We start from the raw sequence: 25,655 nt of genomic DNA, 5'->3' as shown, positions 1-25,655 counted from the left end.
CACACAACACAATGAAGAGTAGCCCCCGCACACCACAACTAGAGAAAGCCCACGCACAACAATGAAGACCCAACACAGCAATAATTAATTAATTTTTTTAAAAAAGAAATACACTCAGACATGTGGACCATCTCAGAAGGTGAGACAGTGCCCTGAAATATGTCATGGTTAATTTTTATGGGCTGGGTAATTTCATAGGCTAATGAGTGGGAGGATTATTCCAGTTTTTTGAGGGGAGGGGTGGAGATTTCCAGGAAGTGGTCCACCACCCAGTTTTTGACCTTTTATGCTTAGCCTGAGAACTGTCATGGTGCTGGTGGGTGTGTCATTTAGCATGCTAATATATTACAGTGAGTGTATAATGAGTCTCAAGGTCCACTGGAAGTCGAATCTTCTGCCATCTTGGATCTAGCGAGTTCTAACCAGTTTTTGTCATGTCCTATGGCCATGTCATTCTTTTAAAGGTTGTGCCGTGCCCCCTTCCCTCCTGTTTCATTTCCCCCTCAGAGATTTTACTCCCATATTCTTATGGGAAGCAGAGGGGTGATGGTCTGTCTTCTACAACTGCTTCAAGGCTGAGTAGGGGCGTCGACCCTGCCTGTCAGGGAGTAAAAAATCTCTGGATGCCTGATCTAGGGGCCACAAGGGCAGGACAGCTCCTTGTTTTAAGTCTGTACGGGCTGGAAGCCGTCATCTTGATGTGGAACTGTTGTAACTGTTTCCTTAGCCTTTCTATGAATCTTCTTGAAGATGAAGCACTTTTTGTAACAGTGTCAGAGTACAAAAATATCTATAAATGACAAAAGACTTAAAAGGCTTGATTAAACCTCTGATTACATTTAATTTAACATACGAAATAATCCTAGTTAAATACTTCTCTTTGAGATACCTCAGGGGCCCTCTAAAGTATCCCAAAGTTAGCTGGAAATCAAAAGAACTTTAATTAAAATTTGGTATTTGGGAAGTTTGTCAAAAAGATTTAAAACACTTGGTCAAATAAGATCATAGGTCACTGTGAGACAATAGTTACTTAGCCAAAGTGACAATAAAACATTTCAAACACAAATACAGAACAGATCACTTAAAAGGTAAAGAACTTAAAACCTGTTAGCAAAGACAGTTCAACATTTTAAGAAAACTTGTCCTTTTAAGAGAGAGAAAGGCCAAATTCAAGTGTTGCACCAGCTTACTTTTACAATTCATTTACTCAATTAAATTTATTCTAAACTTAGTCAATCCTGACCATGCACAAAACCCTTTTTTCAGGGTCCACTTTCCACAAACCTTTTATCACCTTCTACATCCATCACTTTATTTTTTTCCATCCAGAAACAACCAGAAGGCAGACTTTCTTTTCCCTTAATTAAATGCAGTTCCATTCCTCACACTTTCTTTACTGAAAACACACAACCTACTTTCCTTAAATGTTTTTTTCACATCGAGTTACTTGTTGACAAATCCGTAACAGAATAAGGTCTTATTTGACCTCTAGTAAACCTGGGTACAACAAAAGTACTATACTTAACATTGATGACTCTATAAAGACATGTCTATATTAATCAGACCAACCAGCTTAAGCCACCTTTAATACCAGATATCAGCCTAGTATTGAATATTTCCCAGATGACATGAGCCTGAAATTCATTCTGGCCAGTTTTATATTTGAGTATTTATATAAGCTATAAGGACTTAATTTCCTTTAAGCCAATTAAATAGAGCTCTTTTATGAATTAATTTTGGCAATAGCATACATCTGCAACACACATAGATACATACGAACACACAAACACAGAGACCTCATAGTTCCCATTTCAAAATTTCAGCCCCGAGTCAGGTACAGTAATATAAAACCCATCATTTACAAGGGGTTGGATTCAAATTGGGCTTCTGGCAGATGGAACAAATCCAGGTCACCTGTCTAGATGGCTAAACCCTTTTTACTAATGTTGACAAAAAAGACACTTAGGATTTCTATTTATCCTTGACAAGTCAAGATCTAAATTACCCTCTTTCAAAATTTGCATTTTAAAAAGATGGCAGATAGAGGGGCAAGATGGCGGAAGAGTAAGACGCAGAGATCACCTTCCTTCCCACAGATACAGTAGAAATACATCTACACGTGGAACTGCTCCTACAGAACACCCACTGAACGCTGGCAGAAGACGTCAGACCTCCCAAAAGGCAAGAAAATCCCCACGTACTTGGGTAGGGCAAAAGAAAAAAGAAATAACAGAGACAAAAGAATAGGGACGGGACCTGCACCAGTGGGAGGGAGCTGTGAAGGAGGAAAGGTTTCCACACACTAGGAAGCCCCTTCGTGGGCAGAGACTGCGGGTGGCAGAGGGGGGAAGCTTCAGAGCCACGGAGGAGCGCGCAGCCACAGGGGTGCGGAGGGCAAAGCGGAGAGACTCCCGCACAGAGGATCGGCGCCGAGCAGCACTCACCAGCCCGAGAGGCTTGTCTGCTCACCCGCCGGGGCGGGCGGGGGCTGGGAGCTGAGGCTTGGGCCTCGGTGCTAGCCGGGAGGGAGTCCGGGAAAAAGACTGCAGCTGCCAAAGAGGCAAGAGACTTTTTCTTGCCTCTTTGTTTCGCGGCGCGCGAGGAGAGGGGATTCAGAGCGCCGCCTAAACGAGCTCCAGAGACGGGCGCGAGCCGCGGCTATCAGCGCGGATCCCACAGCAACAGGGGCGCAGAGGGAAAAACGGAGAGATTCCCGCACAGAGGCTCGGCGCCGACCAGCGCTCACCAGCCCGAGATGCTTGTCTGCTCACCCGCCGGGGCGGGCGGGGGCTGGGAGCTGAGGTTCGGGCTTCGGTCGGATCACAGGGAGAGGACTGGGGTTGGCGGCGTGAACATGGCCTGAAGGGGCTAGCGCACCACAGCTAGCCGGGAGGGAGCCCGAGAAAAAGTCTGCAGCTGCCGAAGAGGCAAGAGACTTTTTCTTGCCTCTTTGTTTGGCGGCGCGCAAGGAGAGGGGATTCAGAGCGCCGCCTAAACGAACTCCAGAGACGGGCGTGAGCCGCGGCTATCAGCGCGGACCCCAGAGGCGGGTGCGAGCCACGGTTATCAGCGCGGACCCCAGAGATGGGCGCGAGCCGCGGTTATCAGCGCGGACCCCAGAGACGGGCATGAGACGCTAAGGTTGCTGCTGCTGCCACCAAAAAGCCTGTGTGGGAGCACAGCTCACTCTCCACACCGCCCCTCCCGGGAGCCAGTGCAGCCCGCCATGGCCAGGCTCCGGTGATCCGGGGACAACTTCCCCGGGAGAGCGCACGGCGCGCCTCAGGCTGCTGCAACATCACGCCAGCTTCTGCCGCCGCAGGCTCGCCCCACCTCCTCCGTACTGCTCCCTCCCCCCGGCCTGACTGAGCCAGAGCCCCCGAATCAGCTGCTCCTTTAACCCCGTTCTGTCTGGGCGGGGAACAGACGCCCTCAGGCGACCTACATGCAGAGGCGGGTCCAAATCCAAAGCTGAACCCCGGGAGCTGTACGAACAAAGAAGAGAAAGGGAAATCTCTCCCAGCAGCCTCAGAAGCAGCGGATTAAAGCTCCACAAACAACTTGATGTGCCTGCATCTGTTGAATACCTGAATAGACAACAAATCATCCCGAATTTAGGAGGTGGACTTTGGGAGCAGGATATATTAATTTTTCCCCTTTTCCTTTTTTTGTGAGTGTATATGTGTATGCTTCTGGGTGAGATTTTGTCTGTATAGCTTTGCTCTCACCGTTAGTCCTAGGGTTAGGTCCGTCCGTTTTTTTTTTTACTTAAAAAATTTTTTTTCCCTAATAAATGTTTTCTTAATAATTTTTTCCTTATTTTCTATTTTTAAAAAATTAAAAAAAAATTTTTAGTACGTTTTATCATATTTTTTATTTTAGAAAATTAAAAAATTTTTTTTCTTAATAAATTTTTTTCTTAATAATTTTTTCTTACTTTTTATTATAAAAAATTAATAAATCTATTTTTAAAAATTAAAAGAAAATTTTTTCTTAATAAATTTATTCTTAATTTTTTTCTTATTTTTTATTATAATAGCTTGATTTTATTTTATTTTATCCTCTTTCTTTCTTTCTTTCTATTTCTTCTCCCTTTTATTCTGAGCCGTGTGGATGAAAGGCTCTTGGTGCTCCAGCCAGGCATCAGGGCTCTGCCTCTGAGGTGGGAGAGCCAACTTCAGGACACTGGTCCACAAGAGACCTCCCAGCTCCACGTAATACCAAACGGCAGAAATCTCTCAGAGATCTCCATCTCAACATCAAGACCCAGCTTCACTCAACGACCAGCAAGCTACAGTGCTGGACACCCTATGCCAAACAACTAGCAAGACAGGAACACAGCCCCATCCATTAACAGAGAGGCTGCCTAAAATCATAATAAGGCCACAGACACCCCAAAACACACCACCAGACGTGAACGTGCCCACCAGAAAGACAAGATCCAGCCTCATCCACCAGAACACAGGCACTAGTTCCCTCCACCAGGAAACCTACACAACCCACTGAACCAACCTTAGCCACTGGGGACAGATACCAAAAACAACGGGAACTACGAACCTGCAGCCTGTGAAAAGGAGACCCCAAACACAGTAAGATAAGCAAAATGAGAAGACAGAAAAACAAACAGCAGATGAAGGAGCAGGGTCAAAACACACCAGACCTAACAAATGAAGAGGAAATAGGTAGTCTACCTGAAAAAGAATTCAGAATAATGATAGTAAGGATGATCCAAAATCTTGGAAATAGAATAGACAAAATGCAAGAAACATTTAACAAGGACGTAGAAGAACTAAAGAGGAACCAAGCAACGATGAAAAGCACAATAAGTGAAATTAAAAATACTCTAGATGGGATCAATAGCAGAATAACTGAGGCAGAAGAACGGATAAGTGACCTGGAAGATAAAATGGTGGAAATAACTACTGCAGAGCAGAATAAAGAAAAAAGAATGAAAAGAACTGAGGACAGTCTCAGAGACCTCTGGGACAACATTAAACGCACCAACATTCGAATTATAGGGGTCCCAGAAGAAGAAGAGAAAAAGAAAGGGACTGAGAAAATATTCAAAGAGATTATAGTTGAAAACTTCCCTAATATGGGAAAGGAAATAGTTAATCAAGTCCTGGAAGCACAGAGAGTCCTATACAGGATAAATCCAAGGAGAAACACACCAAGACACATACTAATCAAACTATCAAAAATTAAATATAAAGAAAACATATTAAAAGCAGCAAGGGAAAAACAACAAATAACACACAAGGGCATCCCCATAAGGTTAACAGCTGATCTTTCAGCAGAAACTCTGCAAGCCAGAAGGGAGTGGCAGGATATACTTAAAGTGATGAAGGAGAAAAACCTACAACCAAGATTACTCTACCCAGCAAGGATCTCATTCAGATTTGATGGAGAAATTAAAACCTTTACAGACAAGCAAAAACTGAGAGAGTTCAGCACCACCAAACCAGCTTTACAACAAATGCTAAAGGAACTTCTCTAGGCAAGAAACACAAGAGACGGAAAACACCTACAATAACAAACCCAAAACATTTAAGAAAATGGGAATAGGAACATACGTATCGATAATTACCTTAAATGTAAATGGATTAAATGCTCCCACCAAAAGACACAGACTGGCTGAATGGATACAAACACAAGACCCATATATATGCTGTCTACAAGAGACCCACTTCAGACCTAGAGACACATACAGACTGAAAGTGAGGGGATGGAAAAAGATATTCCATGCAAATGGAAATCAAAAGAAAGCTGGAGTAGCAATTCTCATATCAGACAAAATAGACTTTAAAATAAACACTATTACAAGAGACAAAGAAGGACACTACATAATGATCAAGGGATCGATCCAACAAGAAGATATAACAATTGTTAATATTTACGCACCCAACATAGGAGCACCTCAATACATAAGGCAAATACTGACAGCCATAAAAGGGGAAATCGACAGTAACACAATCATAGTAGGGGACTTTAACACCCCACTTTCACCAATGGACAGATCATCCAAAATGAAAATAAAGAAGGAAACACAAGCTTTAAATGATACATTAAACAAGATGGACTTAATTGATATTTATAGGACATTCCATGTAAAAACAACAGAATACACTTTCTTCTCAAGTACTCATGGAACATTCTCCAGGAAAGATCATATCTTGGGTCACAAATCAAGCCTTGGTAAATTTAAAAAAATTGAAATCATATCAAGTATCTTTTCTGACCACAACGCTATGAGACTAGATATCAATTACAGGAAAAGATCTGTAAAAAATACAAACACATGGAGGCTACACAATACACTACTTAATAACGAAGTGATCACTGAAGAAATCAAAGGGGAAATCAAAAAATACCTAGAAACAAATGACAATGGAGACATGACGACCCAAAACCTATGGGATGCAGCAAAAGCAGTTCTAAGAGGGAAGTTTATAGCAATACAAGCCTGCATCAAGAAACAGGAAACATCTCGAATAAACAACCTAACCTTGCACCTAAAGCAATTAGAGATAGAAGAACAAAAAAACCCCAAAGCTAGCAGAAGGAAAGAAATCCTAAAGATCAGATCAGAAATAAATGAAAAAGAAATGAAGGAAAAATAGCAAAAATCAATGAAACTAAAAGCTTGTTCTTTGAGAAGATAAACAAAATTGATAAACCATTAGCCAGACTCATCAAGAGAAAAAGGGAGAAGACTCAAATCAATAGAAGTAGAAATGAAAAAGGAGAAGTAACCACTGACACTGCAGAAATACAAACGATCATGAGAGATTACTACAAGCAACTCTATGCCAATAAAATGGACAACCTGGAAGAAATGGACAGATTCTTAGAAATGCACAACCTGCCGAGACTGAACCAGGAAGAAATAGAAAATATGAACAGACCAATCACAAGCACTGAAATTGAAACTGTGATTAAAAATCTTCCAACACACAAAAGCCCAGGACCAGATGGCTTCACAGGCGAATTCTATCAAACATTTAGAGAAGAGCTAACACCTATCCTTCTCAAACTCTTCCAAAATATTGCAGAGGGAGGAACACTCCCCAACTCATTCTACGAGGCCACCATCACCCTGATACCAAAACCAGACAAAGATGTCACAAAGAAAGAAAACTACAGGCCAATATCACTGATGAACATAGATGCAAAAATCCTCAACAAAATACTAGCAAACAGAATCCAACAGCACATTAAAAGGATTATACACCATGATCAAGTGGGGTTCATTCCAGGAATGCAAGGATTCTTCAATATACGCAAATCAATCAACGTGATACATCATATTAACAAATTGAAGGAGAAAAACCATATGATCATCTCAATAGATGCAGAGAAAACTTTTGACAAAATTCAACACCCATTTATGATAAAAGCCCTGCAGAAAGTAGGCATAGAGGGAACCTACCTCAACATAATAAAGGCCATATATGACAAACCCACAGCCAACATTGTCCTCAATGGTGAAAAACTGAAACCATTTCCACTAAGATCAGGAACAAGACAAGGTTGCCCACTCTCACCACTATTATTCAACATAGTTTTGGAAGTGTTAGCCACAGCAATCAGAGAAGAAAAAGAAATAAAAGGAATCCAAATTGGAAAAGAAGAAGTAAAGCTGTCACTGTTTGCAGATGACATGATACTATACATAGAGAATCCTAAAGATGCTACCAGAAAACTACTAGAGCTAATCAATGAATTTGGTAAAGTAGCAGGATACAAAATTAATGCACAGAAATCTCTTGCATTCCTATATACTAATGATGAAAAATCTGAAAGTGAAATTAAGAAAACACTCCCGTTTACCATTGCAACAAAAAGAATAAAATATCTAGGAATAAACCTACCTAAGGGGACAAAAGACCTGTATGCAGAAAATTATAGGACACTGATGAAAGAAATTAAAGATGATACAAATAGATGGAGAGATATACCATGTTCTTGGATTGGAAGAATCAACATTGTGAAAATGACTCTGCTACCCAAAGCAATCTACAGATTCAATGCAATCCCTATCAAACTACCAATGGCATTTTTCACAGAAGTAGAACAAAAAATTTCACAATTTGTATGGAAACACAAAAGACCCCGAATAGCCAAAGCAATCTTGAGAACGAAAAATGGAGCTGGAGTTACCAGGCTCCCTGACTTCAGACTATATTACAAAGCTACAGTAATCAAGACAGTTTGGTACTGGCACCAAAACAGAAATATAGATCAATGGAACAGGATAGAAAGCCCAGAGATAAGCCCACACACATATGGTCACCTTATCTTTGATAAAGGAGGCAAGCATATACAGTGGAGAAAAGACAGCCTCTTCAATAAGTGGTGCTGGGAAAATTGGACAGGTACATGTAAAAGTATGAAATTAGAACACTCCCTGACACCATACACAAAAATAAACTCAAAATGGATTAAAGACCTAAGTGTAAGGCCAGACACTATCAAACTCTTAGAGGAAAACATAGGCAGAACACTCTATGACATAAATCACAGCAAGATCCTTTTTGACCCAGCTCCTAGAGAAATGGAAATAAAAACACAAATAAACAAATGGGACCTAATGAAACTTAAAAGCTTTTGCACAGCAAAGGAAACCATAAACAAGACCAAAAGACAACCCTCAGAATGGGAGAAAATATTTGCAAATGAAGCAACTGACAAAGGATTAATCTCCAAGATTTACAAGCAGCTCATGCAGCTCAATAACAAAAAAACAAACAACCCAATCCAAAAATGGGCAGAAGACCTAAATAGACATTTCTCCAAAGAAGATATACAGATTGCCAACAGACACATGAAAGAATGCTCAACATCATTAATCATTAGAGAAATGCAAATCAAAACTACAATGAGGTATCATCTCACACCGGTCAGAATGGCCATCATCAAAAAATCTAGAAACAATAAATGCTGGAGAGGGTGTGGAGAAAAGGGAACACTCTTGCACTGTTGGTGGGAATGTAAATTGATACAGCCACTATGGAGAACGGTATGGAGGTTCCTTAAAAAAGTAAAAATAGAACTACCATACGACCCAGCAATCCCACTACTGGGCATATACCCTGAGAAAACCATAATTCAGAAAGAGTCATGTACCAAAATGTTCATTGCAGCTCTGTTTACAATAGCCAGGACATGGAAGCAACCTAGGTGTCCATCATCGGATGGATGGATAAAGAAGATGTGGCACATATATACAATGGAATATTACTCAGCCATAAAAAGAAATGAAATGGAGGTATTTGTAATGAGGTGGATGGAGTTAGAGTCTGTCATACAGAGTGAAGTAAGTCAGAAAGAGAAAAAGAAATACAGTATGCTAACACGTATATATGGAATCTAAGGGAAAAAAAAAAGGTCATGAAGAACCTAGTGGCAAGACGGGAATAAAGACACAGACCTACTAGAGGATGGACTTGAGGATATGGGGAGGGGGAGGGGTGAGATGTGACAGGGTGAGAGAGTGTCATGGACATATATACACTACCAAATGTAAAATAGATAGCTAGTGGGAAGCAGCCGCATAGCACAGGGAGCTCAGCTCTGTGCTTTGTGACCACCTAGAGGGGTGGGATAGGGAGGGTGGGAGGGAGGGAGATGCAAGAGGGAAGAGATATGGGAACATATGTATATGTATAACTGATTCACTTCGTTATAAGGCAGAAACTAACGCACCATCGTAAAGCAATTATACTTCAATAAAGATGTTTAAAAAAAAAAAATGGCAGAGATAAGGGTTCCTGAGAAGACCTTTACCCTCTTTCAAAATTTGCATTTTAAAAAGGTGGCAGAGATAAGGATTCCTGAGAAGACCAGGTAGGATTGGAGTATTACAGGGAGATTGGCATGGCACCAAAAGCCCATAATTAATGAATTTTGAGATTAGGGGTTGGAGGCCTCTTTGAGCCTCTGGTTTTATGGGGTATTGACGCCCGGAAGGGAAGTTATTAGTTTCCTGTAAGGTGATTTTTATAGGAGTGACAAACTTTGTTTTCCCTGGGATTCCCTGATCCCAGACCTGTGGATCTGTAAGTTTTTCAATTCCTGGGGGGAATATTTTGGGTTGGACTGTCCATGTCTTGTATAATACATAGTCCAGCCAAAAACACTCCTTGGCTTTGGTCTTCAGGGAGAGTAAGAGTTGCCCCCAAGACTGAGAAAATCCCTTCCCAATAATGGGCTGGGGCATTCAGGCATGACAAGGAGCTTGTGAGTTTTAAGACTCTTTCCCCAGGTGCAAGTTAGAGGGGTGGTGGAATGTTTTAATTTTGGCTTTCCTTCAACCCCAACAATAGAGCAGGTTTCAGGGGCAAGGGGCCCAGCAAGAGAAGTCAGGACAGAATAAGTGGCTCCTGTGTCCACTAGAAATTGGACAAGCTTACCTGCCACATCAATGGTCACCCACAGTTCCTCCCGTGTATGATGACTGTCTTCTCAGGAACCTTGGGAGGTCCCAGGTCCTGTCAATCAACCACTGCCATGACTGGCATGGGGGAATATCCTCACTCCCTTTGGAGCTGGGGGCAGTCCTTCTTCCAGTGGCCCATCGTCTTGCAGAGTGGGCATGGCGTTTTGGGTGTAGGCTGGGACCTGTTTCCTGAGCATTCCTTGCTCCAGTGTTCAGGACTCCCACAGCTGAAACTGGCTCCTTTCCCTGGTGGAGGTCTTCTAGGAGTACTTTTGGGGTGACCAGGAAGGAGGTGGCTTAGGTCTCGTCATGACAGCTGCCAAAATCCTGCCTTGCCGTTGTTCCTTCCTTAAATCATGCCGTTCCTTCTTTTCCTCCTCAGTCTGGTTTCTACTGTTAAAAACACTGAAGGCTGTGTCAATAAGAAGGTTGAGAGGGGTTAAGGGCCCCATGGCAAGCTTTTGAAGCTTCCGACAGATGTAGGGGTTGATTGGCTAATGAAGTGGGTTGCAAATATAATGTGTCCCTTGAAAATATTTGGGTCTATATTCGTATATTTTCTGAGGGCATCTACCAATCGGGGCTGAAATAGCGCTGGATTTTCATCTTGGCCTCGGGTGACCTCTTTAACCTTAACATAGTTAACAGGTTTAATTACGCATCATTTCATCCCTTCAATGAGGCAAAGGATCATGTGATCCCTACTAGTGATACCAGGCTGGCCTGGTTGATAGTCCCAATTGGGATCCATTAGAGGCACGGCTGTCAGGCCCAAAGGGTATCGATGTGGTTGGGCAACCTGTAATTCATCAGCATATGTTTGAACCTGTGCCCAAATACGGGCCTTTTGCTCACTAGTGCAGCAGTGGGAAAGGACAATATTTACATCTTCCAGGTAAGGTCAAAGGAGAGAGTCAGTGCCTGGAATTCTTCGGTGAACTGGCCAGGGTCCTCCAAGAATCTACCTAAGCAGGTGTGGCATTGGTTAAGGTCAGACAAGGAAAAAGGGGTGTGGACTCTGGTAATTCCCTGAGGCCCACCTACTCCTTCCTAAAGGGGGCAAAAGGCTCTGGCTGCATTTCTGGTACAGAAGGGTAAAGAGGCTTATAGGGCGGGGGAAAGGCTGAAGATGGTGGAAGAGTGTTAGGGCTTGGGTCTTCTGTCTGGGGCTCCTGTTCTTCCAGGTATGCCACTACAGAGGGCTTTTGTGTAGCCTAAATGGGTCCCAGCCGGCCAGGTTCCCTAACCTAGGACTTGCGAAGCTCCGGGTTTTCTCTCAGGGCCATAAGAGCCTGTACATAAGGAACTTCTGTCCCATTTCCCCTGCCTTTTGCAAAAGATGTCTAACTGTAGGATTGGTATTACAGTTGAGGCTCGCATTTGCTGGCCAGGCCTCATCGTCCTCAAGTTTATACTGGGACCAGTCTTCATTACAAAAGAAAATGAGCTTTTTCGTTTTAAAGAATCTAGAGAAAACTTGTCCCAGTGACTCAAGTTGCAACCAAGGGGTGAGTCCTTGGGGATGGAGGAGGTGTTTCCCATTGTTCCTTCAGGGAGAGGGTGCTCCTGTACCAGAGGGGAACGCTAGCGTTAGGAGGTCCCATGGGAGCGCTCTAAGACAGGAGTGGTTCCAGGCATCCCCATCCACATAGTCCTGTTGACTTTATCCACAATGGGGGTTAGCTACTCCCCCATGTGGCGGTCCTGTTGGCCCCAAAGTCCTGGGGCCTGTATCCTATCCTGGCGTCTGTGGTACCCAGGATGAGTGACCTTCCTGAAGGTTTCTCTATACAGTCTATAGATTAATTCCTGTGCTCTGGGATATGTTCCCCTGGAATGGACATCCTCATGGCTCTAAGACTTATTTAAGTCCCAGCCTTTTTCCCTAAAAAGGTGGTAAGTTTCAGAAAACAGGCACTGGCCATTAAGGGAGATGGTTTGTGAGAAAGAAAAAAACTTCTCTTTTCCCTTCCCTTTTGCGGGCAGTACCCCTGGGACCTTGGTGCCATCCTCCTCCTCACCCCCTCCCACACATGCTCTGGCCAGCGGGCAGTGGGGCTGGGTGCAGGGGCTGATATGGCAGCCGAGGCAGAGGCACCATGACTGTCGTTAGGGGGATGGAGGGCCCCGCAACCCTAGAAGACCACTCCCAATCACGTGACCCCAGGGAGGCAAGCACGGCAGATGCGGGTCATTGCTCAGGCATGTATCCCTGGGGCGTGGCCATGCAGTTTGAGTCGCCTGGCCAGCCCTAACAGGGCGTGGTGGCAGTGGGGTCAGGGTGGACTCTGGAGGGGGCCGGACAAACACCAGGAGGCGGGTGGTGAACGATGGTCCCACCACCGTGAGTCCCAACCACGTGGGGAGGAACCATCCCCCTCCTAATACCCGGGGGTATGCGCACAGACAGCCTACTGCTTGAGGGAGCTCCCGAAGGGATTGCAGCCGCTGTAACCATGGCACAAACTCTAAGTAAGGTTGTATTCCATATTTTTACACAATTGGACCTGTTAACAGTTAATTAAATGGTGGATGAGGCAAACCCAGAAGGCAAAGATCCTGTGGTTCAGGTCCCTAGATGTCTGTGAGGATGACTGGCAGTAAGGCTGTGCCTCTCAAGCCCAAGGGAGATGAGAAGCTAGGTCCAAAAAGGCGACAGAGTAAGAAAGCAAAAGAGAGAGAGTAAGGGAGAGAGTAGGAGAGAATGGGAGAGTAATGGTGGGAAATAAAGTAGTTCCTCTCAAGCGCAAGGGAGGCGAGAGGCTGAGGCTTACCGAATTCTCCTGGCTAGCTCACCAATATGTTCCCAGTGAATCTGAGGTTCTTGCTTCGTTCTAAAAGAATTCGGAGATGAAGTGATAGGTAAGAAGTGGAGTGTGGACCATCTCAGAAGATGAGAGGCCTTGGGAGAAACACGCTCCACAGACAGAGCGTGGGCCATCTCAGAAGGCGAGAGAGGGCCCCAAAATATGGTGCGGTTAGTTTTTATGGGCTGGGTAATTTCATAGGCTAATGAGTGGGAGGATTATTCCAATTATTTGGGGGAAAGGGGCAGAGATTTCCAGGAATTGGGCCACTGCCCACTTTTTGGTCTTTTATGGCCTTTTATGGTTAGCCTCAGAACCGTCATGGTGCTGGTGGGTGTGTCATTTAGCATGCTAATATATTACAATGAGCATATAATGAGGCTCAAGGTCCATTGGAAATCGAATCTCCCGCCATCTTGGATCTAGTGAGTTCTAACCAGTTTTTGTCATGCCTATGGCCATGTCATTCTTTTAATGGTTGTGCCCTGTCCCCTTCCCTCTTGTTTCAATACGAGATTTAGCCTTATGGGCCTTTTGGTGCCACTATAAACGATCTATAAGTAATCTGTAGCTTTCAATTTTTAAAAGATACCTTTCTAATAATTTATGACTGAAGTAACTTTTAAAAAGTCCTTTGTATTTCTCTACATTTTTTCTTTTAAAAGATAAATAGAGCTTGTAAGCCATAAAATACCTAACACCTTTCTGTTTCTGTTGGCTTTTTTTCCTCCTGATTAAGGTACTGCAACTTTCTACCCATGGAAATTGAAAGATGGGTATGAATCTGCAGTTATTTTAAAAATTTCTGTGCTTCATAAGTTATGGTGGACCAAAAGTTGCCTTAGCTAATTTTACTAAGCTAATCTGTATATTTCTACTTACATAAGGAGTCTTTTAAGACGGCTTACACTGCAGTACAGTGATTCTCAAGCTTTCACCAAAGGACTGGTTTTTTGTTTTGTTTTGTTTTTAATTTCCATCCATTGCAGATTGATACTTTAGTAAAATACAATAAAAATTAATTACTAGAAAAATTTTGAGATACAAAATAAAAGCCCCATTTATTATAATAGACATAAAATGGCTGTCAAATATAAAAATGTTTGAATGTTTTATTTTCTGTTTCTATGACTATCTTGTCATAAACCAGTAAAAGGACCACACTTTGAGTAGAGCTGATGAGAATACACGCACAGACATTACCACCTGCTCATTTACACTTCATCTGAGTGGACCGGGATAACTGAAGACCAACAGGATCTCCAAATGCCTTCCTGTCCCCATTATCTTAAGTCACTGTTTACAGAATAGCCACTTCCCACTTGAAGAACAGTGAAAACTAAAGTAAATGTGGGGGAAATGGCAGGCAGCTCAGTTGCTGTGGCAGCAACTCTACATTTTCCAGCTTAATGTTTCAACCTGAATGACCTGGAGTTGGAAGGATGTGCTGTGGAATTTGGGAGAGAGGCTGGAAGAAAACCAATTAGTCCCTCACCAAGTATTTAACAGGCTGGCAAAGGAGCTGTGTTGGAATGTTGGCTCTACATCTGCTCAGCTGTGTCTGCTTGGCAGGGTTACCCTCTCTGAAGCTGTTTCCATGAATATAAAATGGGGACAAGGATGCCTCTGGTAACCGCAGTGGTGGTTCAAAGGTTTCAATATGGTTGGTAATGGATGTTAAATTCTAAAGTGTTGTGTGGATATAAAGCATTAAGCAACTCTTTTCTAAAAGTTGAGCTAATTAGAAGTTGGAAAAATGGTTAAGACATCAGCTTTATGTTTATTTATCATTAGGAGAAAATGTCCTAAATTTGTCATATAAATGTCCTATGTCCTATATTCAAATTTACAGGTGGTAAAGACAGGGAGTGCATTTGCGGGTGGAAGATTCGTTTTCTCCAGTTTATTTTTAAAGCCATTCTCTGTGGTTGAACTCTCTCTACACCCTCTCTCTTGGTCTTTCATTCACTTTCACTTTCCTACTCCTGTTCTTTGTTGATACCTTAAATACTTGGAGCTAAATTCAAGCCTCTGAATCTCACTTTAGGATGGGAACTAAGGGGAAGTTCACCATGGAGAAACCCTGTCTCTTCGAAGCAGCAAACACAGTGACACAAGTGCTACTCAAAAGTCAGTGACCAGAGCTGGGTCTTTGCTTTAAAGTTTGCTGTTTCCTATCTGCAAGTTCACTTCCAGAAATTTATCCTATAGACATACTTCACAAAGATCATTGTGTAAGGATTATCAAGGAGGTCTGTAAAAGTGAAAAACTGAGACCAATCTAAACATCTGAAAGAATGACTAAAATTATGCTAGAGGGGTCCCAGACGCAGGCACTCATTTTTACTACTCTAAAAGTTGAGCTCAAATGGCTGAGGAGTTTTTCTACTCCCAGTATTCTGGCTTCCCTAGCTTACGCACCAGAAAAACTTCCATGTTATACTGTCTTCGTTTCCCTATTTACTGATTGTGAGCTTTGTAGAACAGACTATACTTGGCCTGAAATTTGGTAGATGAGGGAGAAGTTTGAGATAGAAAAGTAACATACAAAATGGAAAACTTCCTGATAACTTAGTGAGTATACCAAGGAGATTAGGCCAGTGGCAGAATCTCTTCTTCCACTTGATTCATGGCTTCTCTTTTAACCTTCTTTACATGTAGTCCCATCCCCATCCCCTTGAGACCCAAAGAGGCAGTAAGAGAGAGCTCTGATCTGTGGTAACAAGCCTAACGGAAATCATATATTTACCCTTTAAAACTTCACCATCAGATTTCTTTGCCAGACACCATGAAATCAAAGTGGTATTCCTGATAATCTCATGTTGGCCAGGAATTCCAACTGGCATTTATGTATTGTTATTGAATAAAAACAGGAAACTGAATTATTATTTAATAAGTTCACTTTGTTTAGTAAGAAAAAGTCCTTTCAAACCATGAGGTACCTGAGGGAAAAGTACTTTCTAGCATATTTAGGGACAGAACTGCCTGAACAACCAGGGGTCTTGCATCAAAAGAATTTAACCTACCTGTGGGTGCACTTGATAAGGTCAAATCTGAAGCTAAATCTTTTGATTTTACATTAGTAGGGCTCTTCCTCCCTCTCCCAACATTCAGTCTTTGCTAAACTTTACATAAAACCCACCAATATTATAAAACATTCAAAAAAACAAACAACCCAATCAAAAAATGGGCTGAAGACCTAAATAAATTTCTTTAAAGAAAACATACCAATGGCCAACAGGCATATGAAAAGGTGCTTAACATCGCTAATTATTAGAGAAATGCAAATGAAAACTACAATGATGTAACACCTCACACCTGTCAAAAGGGCCATTATCAAAAAGTCTACAAATAATAAATGCTGGAGAGGGTGTGGAGAAAAGGAAACCCTCCTACAGTGTTGATGGGAATGTAAATTAATAGAGCCACTATGGAGAACAGTATGGAGGTTCTTTAAAAAACTAAAATTAGAGCTACCATATGATCCAGCAATCCCACTCCTGAGCATATACCTGAAGAAAACCAAAATTCAAAAAGATACATGCACCCCAATGTTCATTGCAGCACTATTTACAAAAGCCAAGACATGAAAGCAACCTAAGTGTCCATCAATAGATGAATGGATAAAGAAGATATGGTATACACACACACACACACACACACACACACACACACATATACACACAATGGAATATTACTCAGCCGTAAAAAAAGAATGAAATAATGCCATTTGCAGCAACATGGAAGGACCTAGAGATTATCATACTAAGTGAAGTAAGTCAGAGAAAGACAAATATCATATGATATCACTTATTTGTGAAATCTAAAAATATGATACAAATGAACTTATTTACAAAGCAGAAACAGAGTTCAGACATAGAAAACAATTTTATGGTTACCAAAAGGGAAGGCGGGGAGGTGGGGGTTGATAAATTAGGAGTTTGGGATTAACATATACACACTACTGGGAACTCCCTGGCAGTCCAGTGGTTAGGGCTCCACGCTTCCACTGCAGGGGGCACGGGTTCAGTCCCTGATTGGGGAACTAAGCTCCCACAAGCTGTGCAGCACAGCAAAAACAAAGAAGAAAAAAAACATATACACACTACTATATATAAAATAGGTAAACAACAAGGACCTACTGTATAGCACAGGGAACTATATTCAATATCTTGTAATACCCTATTGTGGAAAAGAATCTGAAAAAGAATATATATGTATATAACTGAATCACTTTGCTGTACACTTGAAACTAACACAACATTGTAAATCAACTATATTTCAAAAAAAATTTTTTTAATATTATAAAACATTGAAATTCCTGAAAGAGGAAGAGATTCATAGGCAATGGAGTTGAGCACCTTAGTTAACAAGAGGAAGCCATCTTGGTTGAAGGAACAAGTCTGATGTGATAGGAAGATTGCCCAAGATATTTATTTTTGTATATACCATTTGAAATAAAAATTTTTCAGTGAACAAACAATTACAATGTATCCATGCTATGAATTGCATTGTGGAGGCAATAAGAATATTTAGGAATAGGTAGAGACATGAAATAATGCCCAAGAAACATTAAGGGAGAACAAGCAAGTTGTAGGGTAATGTGTATAATAGAATCCCATTTGCCTAAAAAGAAAATAGATTAAATATGTATATTGTGGTCCATGTATATATAGACAGATATTTTCATATATGCATGAGCAAGTCTAAAAGGATACACCCGAATTTAACTATTGCGTAGGAAAAAAGGAGAGAGAACTTTTACTTTTTACTTTAGATATGGACTCCAATATCATTTTAATTTTAAAAAACGATTCATCCCCTTTGTAATTAAACCAAACACCCACCTAATGTTGAAAATGCAGTGGAAGGACTTCCCTGGTGGTCCAGTGGCTAAGACTCCCAATGCAGGGGGCCCGGGTTGGATCCCCGGTCAGGGAACAACTAGATCCCACGTGCCACAACTAAGAGTTCGCATGCTGCAAATAAAAATCCCACGTGCCGCAGCTAAGACCTGGCATAGCCAAATAAATAAATAAATAAATAAATATTTTTAAAATAAATAAAGGCAGTGGAGATATCACTTACATGTGGAATCTAATTTAAAAATGACACAAATGAACTTATTTACAAAAGAGAAACAGACTCACAGATCTCAAAATCAAACTATGGTTACCAAAGGGGAAACATGGGGGGAAGGGATAAATTAGGAGATTGGGATTAACATATACACACTACTATATACAAAATAGATAACTAATAAGGACCTACTGTAGAGCACAGGGAACACTACTCAGTATTCTCTAATAACCTATATGGGAAAAGAATCTGAAAAACAATGGAGATATATATATATATATATATATATATATATATATATAACTGATATATAACATTCACTTTGCTGTACACCTGAAACTAACACAACATTGTAAATCAACTACACTCCAATAAAAAAAAAATTTTTAAATAAAAAAAAATTAAAATAAAATAAAAGGCAGTGGAAACAGTGGACTCAGTATCCATGTTCTCAGGGTTTGGAAAAGTTGACAGTGGGAATGGGTTATGGGTGTGCAGAGAGGTGCATGTGCTGGAGACTCGCACTGTCCCTTAATAGAAGCTGAGCTCTGGATCGACACACTATCAACTACCACAGGAATTTGATCTGCTTTCAGTAAACTAGAGGCGTCTGAGGCTTCCCTGAAAACTGGGCAGAAGAAACATGCTGGATATATAAAGGCTGATGACAGAGAGAGGGCTTCCCTTTCCCCAGTCTCCCCTCCCATGTTGTCAAAGGGGGCTGTATTTGCGTCTGGGCCCTGGGGTTTCACCCCATCACATTTGGTTCCTCTCGGTTCCATCTCCTAACATTCTATTCTGCCACGTCTTCTCTGCCCTCGTTACAGTTATCTAGCCTTTCCAAACCCTATCCTCTCTCAGGGCTTGTCTCTGCATCCCTGCACTGAGCAAGATATCCTGATAACCTTCTTGTCTCTCACTGCCTTGGCTCCTCAGCTCTGTGTGGTACCATTTCAAATCAGAGCAAGCGTGACGTCCTGTGGAGCATTTAGCATCTCATGCGGGCTCCAGAGGACAGGGGTGCTCTGTTTCAGCAATCCTTGCATACCTGGAACACCATGAAATGAGAAAGAACAGTGTGTCCCTTTTGGGTTTCTTAGATCACAATCTCTGAGAGGACATTCTGTCGACAAAGCACGTAAGTTCTGGCGTCTTATGCACCGTTGAACGAGGTGATAACAAGTGCCGCATCCTCGTTTCAGCCCCTTCTAGAAGCAGGAAGGACTCTATTGAATCACAAGTCACATTCCAGAAGCAAAAACTTCAAATTAGTCTTCTGGTTACAATACAGGGGAGAATAATGGCGCTAATAAAGTGTGGCTTTTCTGAATTGCTGAAGAATGTTTATGGTTAGAATCAATGTGATTAATTCCATTGTCATGAAAAAAAACCTGTCAGGTCCCTGGCTGTGGCTGAGGGTTTTGCTTCTGTCTACAGCTGATGGAAACCTCTCCCAGGGCCTCTGAGTTCTCCGCAGGGATGGGCTCACACACAAAGGACCAGAGCTTTGTTTGCAGGTTTTATTTCAGTCTTTAAAATGGTTTTTTTTTTTCCTCACAGCTTGAAACATAACTTATAGTTTAACATGTTCAGTGGCTAAACCTCTATGATTTAATGTTTTCTTTTTTTAAAAATAGACAAAACCCCCAGGCTCAAGAATCAAGAACTTTCCACAGGAATATTCAAGATGGGGGGAGCTTAAAAGTGCAAAATAAAGACACAGAAAGCTGAGGGAATAACCTTTCATGAAGATTTGGGGCAGGGGCGGGGCACAGATTTAATTTACATCTGGGTTTGTGTCTCTCGCTGGGTGTTCTTTTCCATTTCTCCTTTTATTACAAAGATGACCACCCCTGACTTCTCATAAACTGAGAGGTAGATTTCTGGAAAGCAGGTAGTGTCAAGAGGACAGAGGCTCTAGCAGCTACCCAGATCCAGTCCGGTTTCCTGCTGATGGGTGTGAAAAAGGACGAAGAAATGATCAGATTATCCTTGACCCTCTCTGGCACTTATCCTGCTTCTTCGCGGCACTGGAGACCAGTATAAGAAACCCATCCTTCATGGCATAGGTCTGGTTCCCGTGATTGCTGTCCAGGGAAAAGGGTGCAGGTGTGTGTGTTTACACATGTGTCCAGGAGGTGGCCTGAGGTGAGACCCTTGTGTGTGTCACATACTTAGGCTACAAATCGGTCGTGTAGATCAACTGCTCTCTCACCTTCTGAGTCAAGTAATGCCTTTGGAGCTCTGCTCTAGATCACTGATAGCCCCAAAAGATCCCTTCCTGTAACCCCGGATTCAGTATTCAGGGAAAAGCCTCCTACTAACGTCTCCAGGTAACTTCTGGAAAAGATGTGGACACTGGGGACTTGAAGAGAGGGAGAAGAGAATGTTCTAGCTCTCCTTCATGTTTGTGTGGGTAAATTCGCAGCTGAGGGCTGGGGACACAGCTACTAAGCTCAAATTCCACCAATAATTGGGATGGTGCCTTTGATCTGTAGCTAAGAATGTTGGAGAGGGAAAAGAGAATGGAAGATCAATTCATGCCTGCTTTAGAGCTTGCCGAAAGGAAGCTGAGATGGAGAAACTCAGGCAAACGCGGTGGCCAACAACTTCAGAGAATAACGGCCAAGGCCGGCTGTGACCCAGTCCCCACTTTCACCTGGGGCCCCAATACCCCAGGGTATTTTACATTTTCCAGGACGCAGCGGAGTGCTTATTGCTTTCTAGGCTCTGGAAGATTCCTCATGCTTTCCTTCCATTGCTCGGAGTGCTCTGTGCTACTGTGGGCCTCACGTGATACCCTGAGGGTGAGGTAGGCGCGGGCCAAGTGTTCCTCAGCCCAGTTGGGAGCAAGCAAGGCTCTGACTCGACAGGAAGTGTGAGTGGCTGAGGGGGACAGATTCGAAGGCCGCGCTGACTTTCCAGTTGTCCCTCCCACCGTGCAGGCCCAGCCTTCACACAGGTAGTGTCACCCAGCTTGTCAGGGGGCCATTTGGAAGCCAGACTCTGCCCATGGTGGAGATGAACTGTTTTCCTCACACTGGCCTACGCTGGGGCCGTAGAAGGGAAAAATCTAATTAACACTGGAGTAAGAGAGAAAGAGAAAGAGAATTTTCTCCCCATTCCTTGTTCCCAATGCTGGTCCCTGTGGAACAAATTAAGCTCTTCTCCCTAAAGCTCCACGCCACGGAGGGGGTGGGGGTCCTTTCCCTGCTCTGAGCAGGTGCTCTAATGCCTCAGCTCTCACGATAGCTCCCACAGCAGAGGGCTGGAGGAGGCCACAGGCAGAGGAGACCGGAGCACAGAGAGCTTGTTCTGGTGCTGGCTGCACACTTGATCCGGAAATACTCTGGCCTCTGGTACGGGGACCCTTCCAATGGCCATCCCCCCGCCAGAGCAGAGCGTGGTGAGGAAGCAGCCAGGGCCTGCACGGGGCCACTGTTGATGCGTCCACAAGGCCCGGGAGCCGCAGCCAAGCACAGCTCTAGCTCAGAGCCTCCACCCCTCTCCTCTTTGAACTCCATGCCACTGGAACTGCCTTTATCCAATCCAGAGTCCAGCTCCAGGCAGTGAACCCTGTCAGCATCCAGCTGTCCCATCAGGAACCAGTGTGTGGCACAAGAGGCTTGGGGTAGACTGGCCGTGTTTGCTCCTTTCATCAGGAGATAACGTTTCCCTCTGGAGGTAGGAATGTAACTGGGCCCAGCCTTGGCTAACACTCCACATCTTGCAGCTCGATCTCCTCCGTTGTGCTTTCTGCAAAGCAAAAGACACATCCATGAGTTGCCAATCGGCCGGGGCTGGTTTCTTGGTGAGAACAAGATGACAAGGGCCACCTTTGGCCATCCAAGCCACGAATCGATTATCACAAGGCCCAGAGAATTACCTTTGAGCTTGTGTCTTCTCTTCCTCTGGAATTTATACGCACACTTATTACAAACCCACATGAGGCTGATTAACACTGCAGCCACGGCAGCGAGAAGAGCAAGGAAGACAGCGACAAAGTGGAGGTCTTCATAGAGGATCTCTACGGGGCGGGGGGAGGGGAGGGGGAGATAAGGTCTCTTAATATCATGAAGTCGGCCTCCGCACACTCACAGTTCTGAGAGGCGCCGGGGCCCCTGGGGGGTGTCTTACCCGACACGTGCAGCACGATGGTGCCAAACTGACTGCTCCCCAGGCGCTCGGTCACCGTGATGACGTAGTAGCCGGAATCCCTCACACCCACACTGAAGAGCTGGATGGAGCCGTTGTCGAAGGTGCAGACCCTGTCCTTGTGGCTTTGGGAGATGTTGGCCTGAGTCCCTGGCTTCCACTCCACGATCTTCTGCACTCCCCAGTTGGACGTATACTTCCATTCGATAGTGGGGATGCCATGGCAGGAGTATGCAACTGAGAGCAGGATGTCCTCTTCCACCGTGGCATTGATGGCTGCCTGGGGAATGTACAGGGACACGCCCTGACCTGCGGGATGGAGTGCTAGACTTGGCGCCACTCATATGGACTCACAGTGAAGTGAACTTCTATAACACATTCATTTATTTAGCACGTATTTATTGAGTGCCTGTTACATGCCAGGCTCTCTTCTAGGTTCCAATGCTGATGCTACAATGGTGAATGTCATGGACTGAATGTTTGTATCTGCCCCCCACCTCCCAATTTCTATGTTGAAGCCCTAATCCCCCAGTGTGGCTGTATTTGGAGATGGGGTCTCTAAGGAAGTAATGAGGGTTAAATGAGGTCATAAAGGTGGGGCCCTGCTCCAGTTGGATGTCTTTTTTTTTTTTTCCTGCCATGCCAAATGGCATGCGGGATCTTAGTTCCCCGACCGGGGATCGAACCTGAGTCCCCTTCATTGGAAGCGTGGAGTCTTAACCACTGGACAGCCAGGGAAGTCCCCTGGATTGGTGTCTTCATAAGAAAAGTCTCTCTCTCTCTCTCTCATTCTCCCTCTCTCTCTCTCATTCTCTCTCCATGGGCTCATAGGGAGAAAGGACCATTTGAGGTCACAGTGAGAAAGCAGCTGTCTACAAGGCAGGAAGAGAGTTCTCCTCGGAAACCAAACCCTGCCAGAACCTTGATCTTGGACTTTCCAGCCTTCAAACTGTGCGAAAATAAATTTCTGTTGCTTAAGGCCCCCAGTCTGTGGTATTTTGTTATGGCAGCCCAAGCTAGGACAGTGAACAAAACACAAGGTTACTATTCACTATTCCCTAGAGCTTTCATTGTATAAGGGAGACACACAAGGGTTAAATAAACACATGAGATCATTTTAGATAACAAGTGCTTTAAAGACAATAAAATAGGGTACTAGTGGCGGGTGTGGATGGAGGTGGTACACAACATGAGACAGGATGGTCAGAGAGGACCCCGCTGAGGAAATGAATTGGGACCCAAATGACAGGGAGGACGAGGAGGCAGCCACGCGAAGACACACGTTTCAGGCAGAGGGAACAACTACAAAGAGTGAGGTGAGAGTGAACTGGTATGTCTGAGGGACAGAAAGAAGGCCAGAACTCAGAATGCAGGGAGCCGTGGGGCGAGTTCAGGAGACAAGGCTGGAGAGCTGGGCAGGACTTGGGTCATGACGTGAGAGTCAGGGGTGGGTTTTACTCAAGGGTGATGGGAAGCCATAGGAAGGCTTAGGTGGGAAGGTGACATTCTCCATTAAGCTTGAGAAAGTCCGCTGTGGAGAACATCTGGGGGTGAGGGGGCCAGAGTGGAGGCAGGAAGAACAGTCAGGTGGCTGCCGCAGAGACTAGATAAGAGATGGAGACATAGCCTTGGAGACAGTGAAAGGTGGTCTGATTTAGGATGCATTTGGAAGTAAAGAGGACAGAACATGCTGATAACTAGCCGTGGCAGTGGGAGAGGCAAAGAGGCATCAAGCCGAGATTTCTGCATGAGTGTGTAGATGAACAGTAGAGCCACTGGCTAAGATCGTATATGTCATGAAATATTTTATTAAGTAGGTACCATGCACAGGCCGTGCGCTAACTGCTTTACACACGCCACGTCATTAAAGTGTCACACAACCCACTACAATTCCATCAAGGATATAAGAAACTTCAGTGTCAACAGGATTAAGTAGCTTGTCCAAGTTGACCCTGCAAGGCTGAGATTCACACAAGGGCTGCTGACTCCAAAGGTCAGATATTTAACCTCTATGCTCAAGTCAAAGGTCAGTGGTTGGCAGTTCAGGGCACAGAATGTGACAAATCCCCTCCACCTCCACCCTCCCCACACAGAGAACGGTCAGGGCTGGCTGGAGACTGGATAGTGAATAGGGCAGGATTCAAGCTGGAGCCCATGCCTCTGTTTCCACCTCTACTTCCAATTAAGCCCCTCACTCTTTGGGTGCCCAGTTGCCCCAGGGCCCCTGCTGTGTGGCTCCAGGTAACCAAGCCTGTTACTTTTCCAGACTTTTCTCATTGTTCTCTCCCATCCCCAGAATATCCCATTACCATCCCTCTCCTAAGGCTCGGCTAAGTGGCCAGAGATAATCCGATAGGTTCCATGCTGAAAAACTGGGAGGTAATAATGGCTTTCAAGAGTTATAGCTGTCGGGACTTCCCTGGTGGTCCAATGGTTAAGAATCTGCCTTGCAATGCAGGGGACACAGGTTCGATCCCTGGTTGGGGAACTAAGATCCCATATGCCATGGGGCAACTAAGCCTGCGCGCCACAACTACTGAGCCCGCTCACTCTGGAGCCCACACGTCACAACTAGACAGCCCGCGTGCCGCAACTGCTGAGCCTGCACAGCACAACTAGACAGAAGCCTGTGCGCCTCAACGAAAGATCCTGAATGCCGCAATGAAGATCCCGCATGCCGCAGCTAAGGACCGTCACAGCCAAGAAAAAAAAAAAAAAAAAAAAGTTACAGCTGCCACGTAACAGAAAAATATTTTCTCCCCAACCCTATTTTAAAAAATGTTAAACTCACAGAAAGATTGAAAGCCAAGTACAATTAACATCTATATACCCTCTCCTAAATCCACCAATTATTAACATTTTGCTGCATTTGCTTTTTCTCTCTCTCTCTCAGGTAGAAAACAGAGGTTAAATTCCAGGTCAGCCCTTGGAGGGCAGGAATTAGGTGCTTTCTTCATCTCAGTGTTCCCTGTACCCAGCACAATGCCTGACACATAGTGATTGGCCAATAAACGTTTGTTGAATGAATAAGTGAATGACTAATTATAGCAGCAAGAAGGCGAGCCGATCTGATAGAAATGTTGCTGCTTGGGTGGTTTGAAAAATTAGGCACATCTAAAAGCTTATACACACATAGCAAAGAGAACTGTAATTTACTCAAGGCTTTATGTGCCCAT

The 25,655-nt window shown here is 43.8% G+C and overlaps 1 protein-coding gene across 3 annotated transcripts in view; it reads right to left on the bottom strand.

The window, feature by feature from the left end:
- Positions 1-19,976: 19,976 nt before the first annotated feature.
- Positions 19,977-25,655, bottom strand: part of VSTM5 (V-set and transmembrane domain containing 5) — a 29,395-nt gene continuing 23,716 nt past the window's right edge. For all 3 annotated transcript variants that reach the window (XM_061202702.1, XM_061202703.1, XM_061202704.1), the window contains exons 2-4: positions 22,462-22,788; positions 22,211-22,351; positions 19,977-22,080 (exon numbers count right to left, since the gene is read on the bottom strand). In XM_061202702.1, coding sequence (XP_061058685.1) covers positions 22,037-22,080; positions 22,211-22,351; positions 22,462-22,788 — 512 coding nt within the window. In that variant the 3' untranslated portion in view covers positions 19,977-22,036. The remainder of the gene's footprint in view (positions 22,081-22,210; positions 22,352-22,461; positions 22,789-25,655) is intronic.

This window comes from Eubalaena glacialis, chromosome 10 (assembly GCF_028564815.1).
Source record: "Eubalaena glacialis isolate mEubGla1 chromosome 10, mEubGla1.1.hap2.+ XY, whole genome shotgun sequence".
NCBI classification, from domain to species: Eukaryota; Metazoa; Chordata; class Mammalia; order Artiodactyla; family Balaenidae; genus Eubalaena; species Eubalaena glacialis.
Note: the sequence above shows the minus strand (reverse complement) of the source record. Positions and strands in the feature narration are given on the sequence as shown.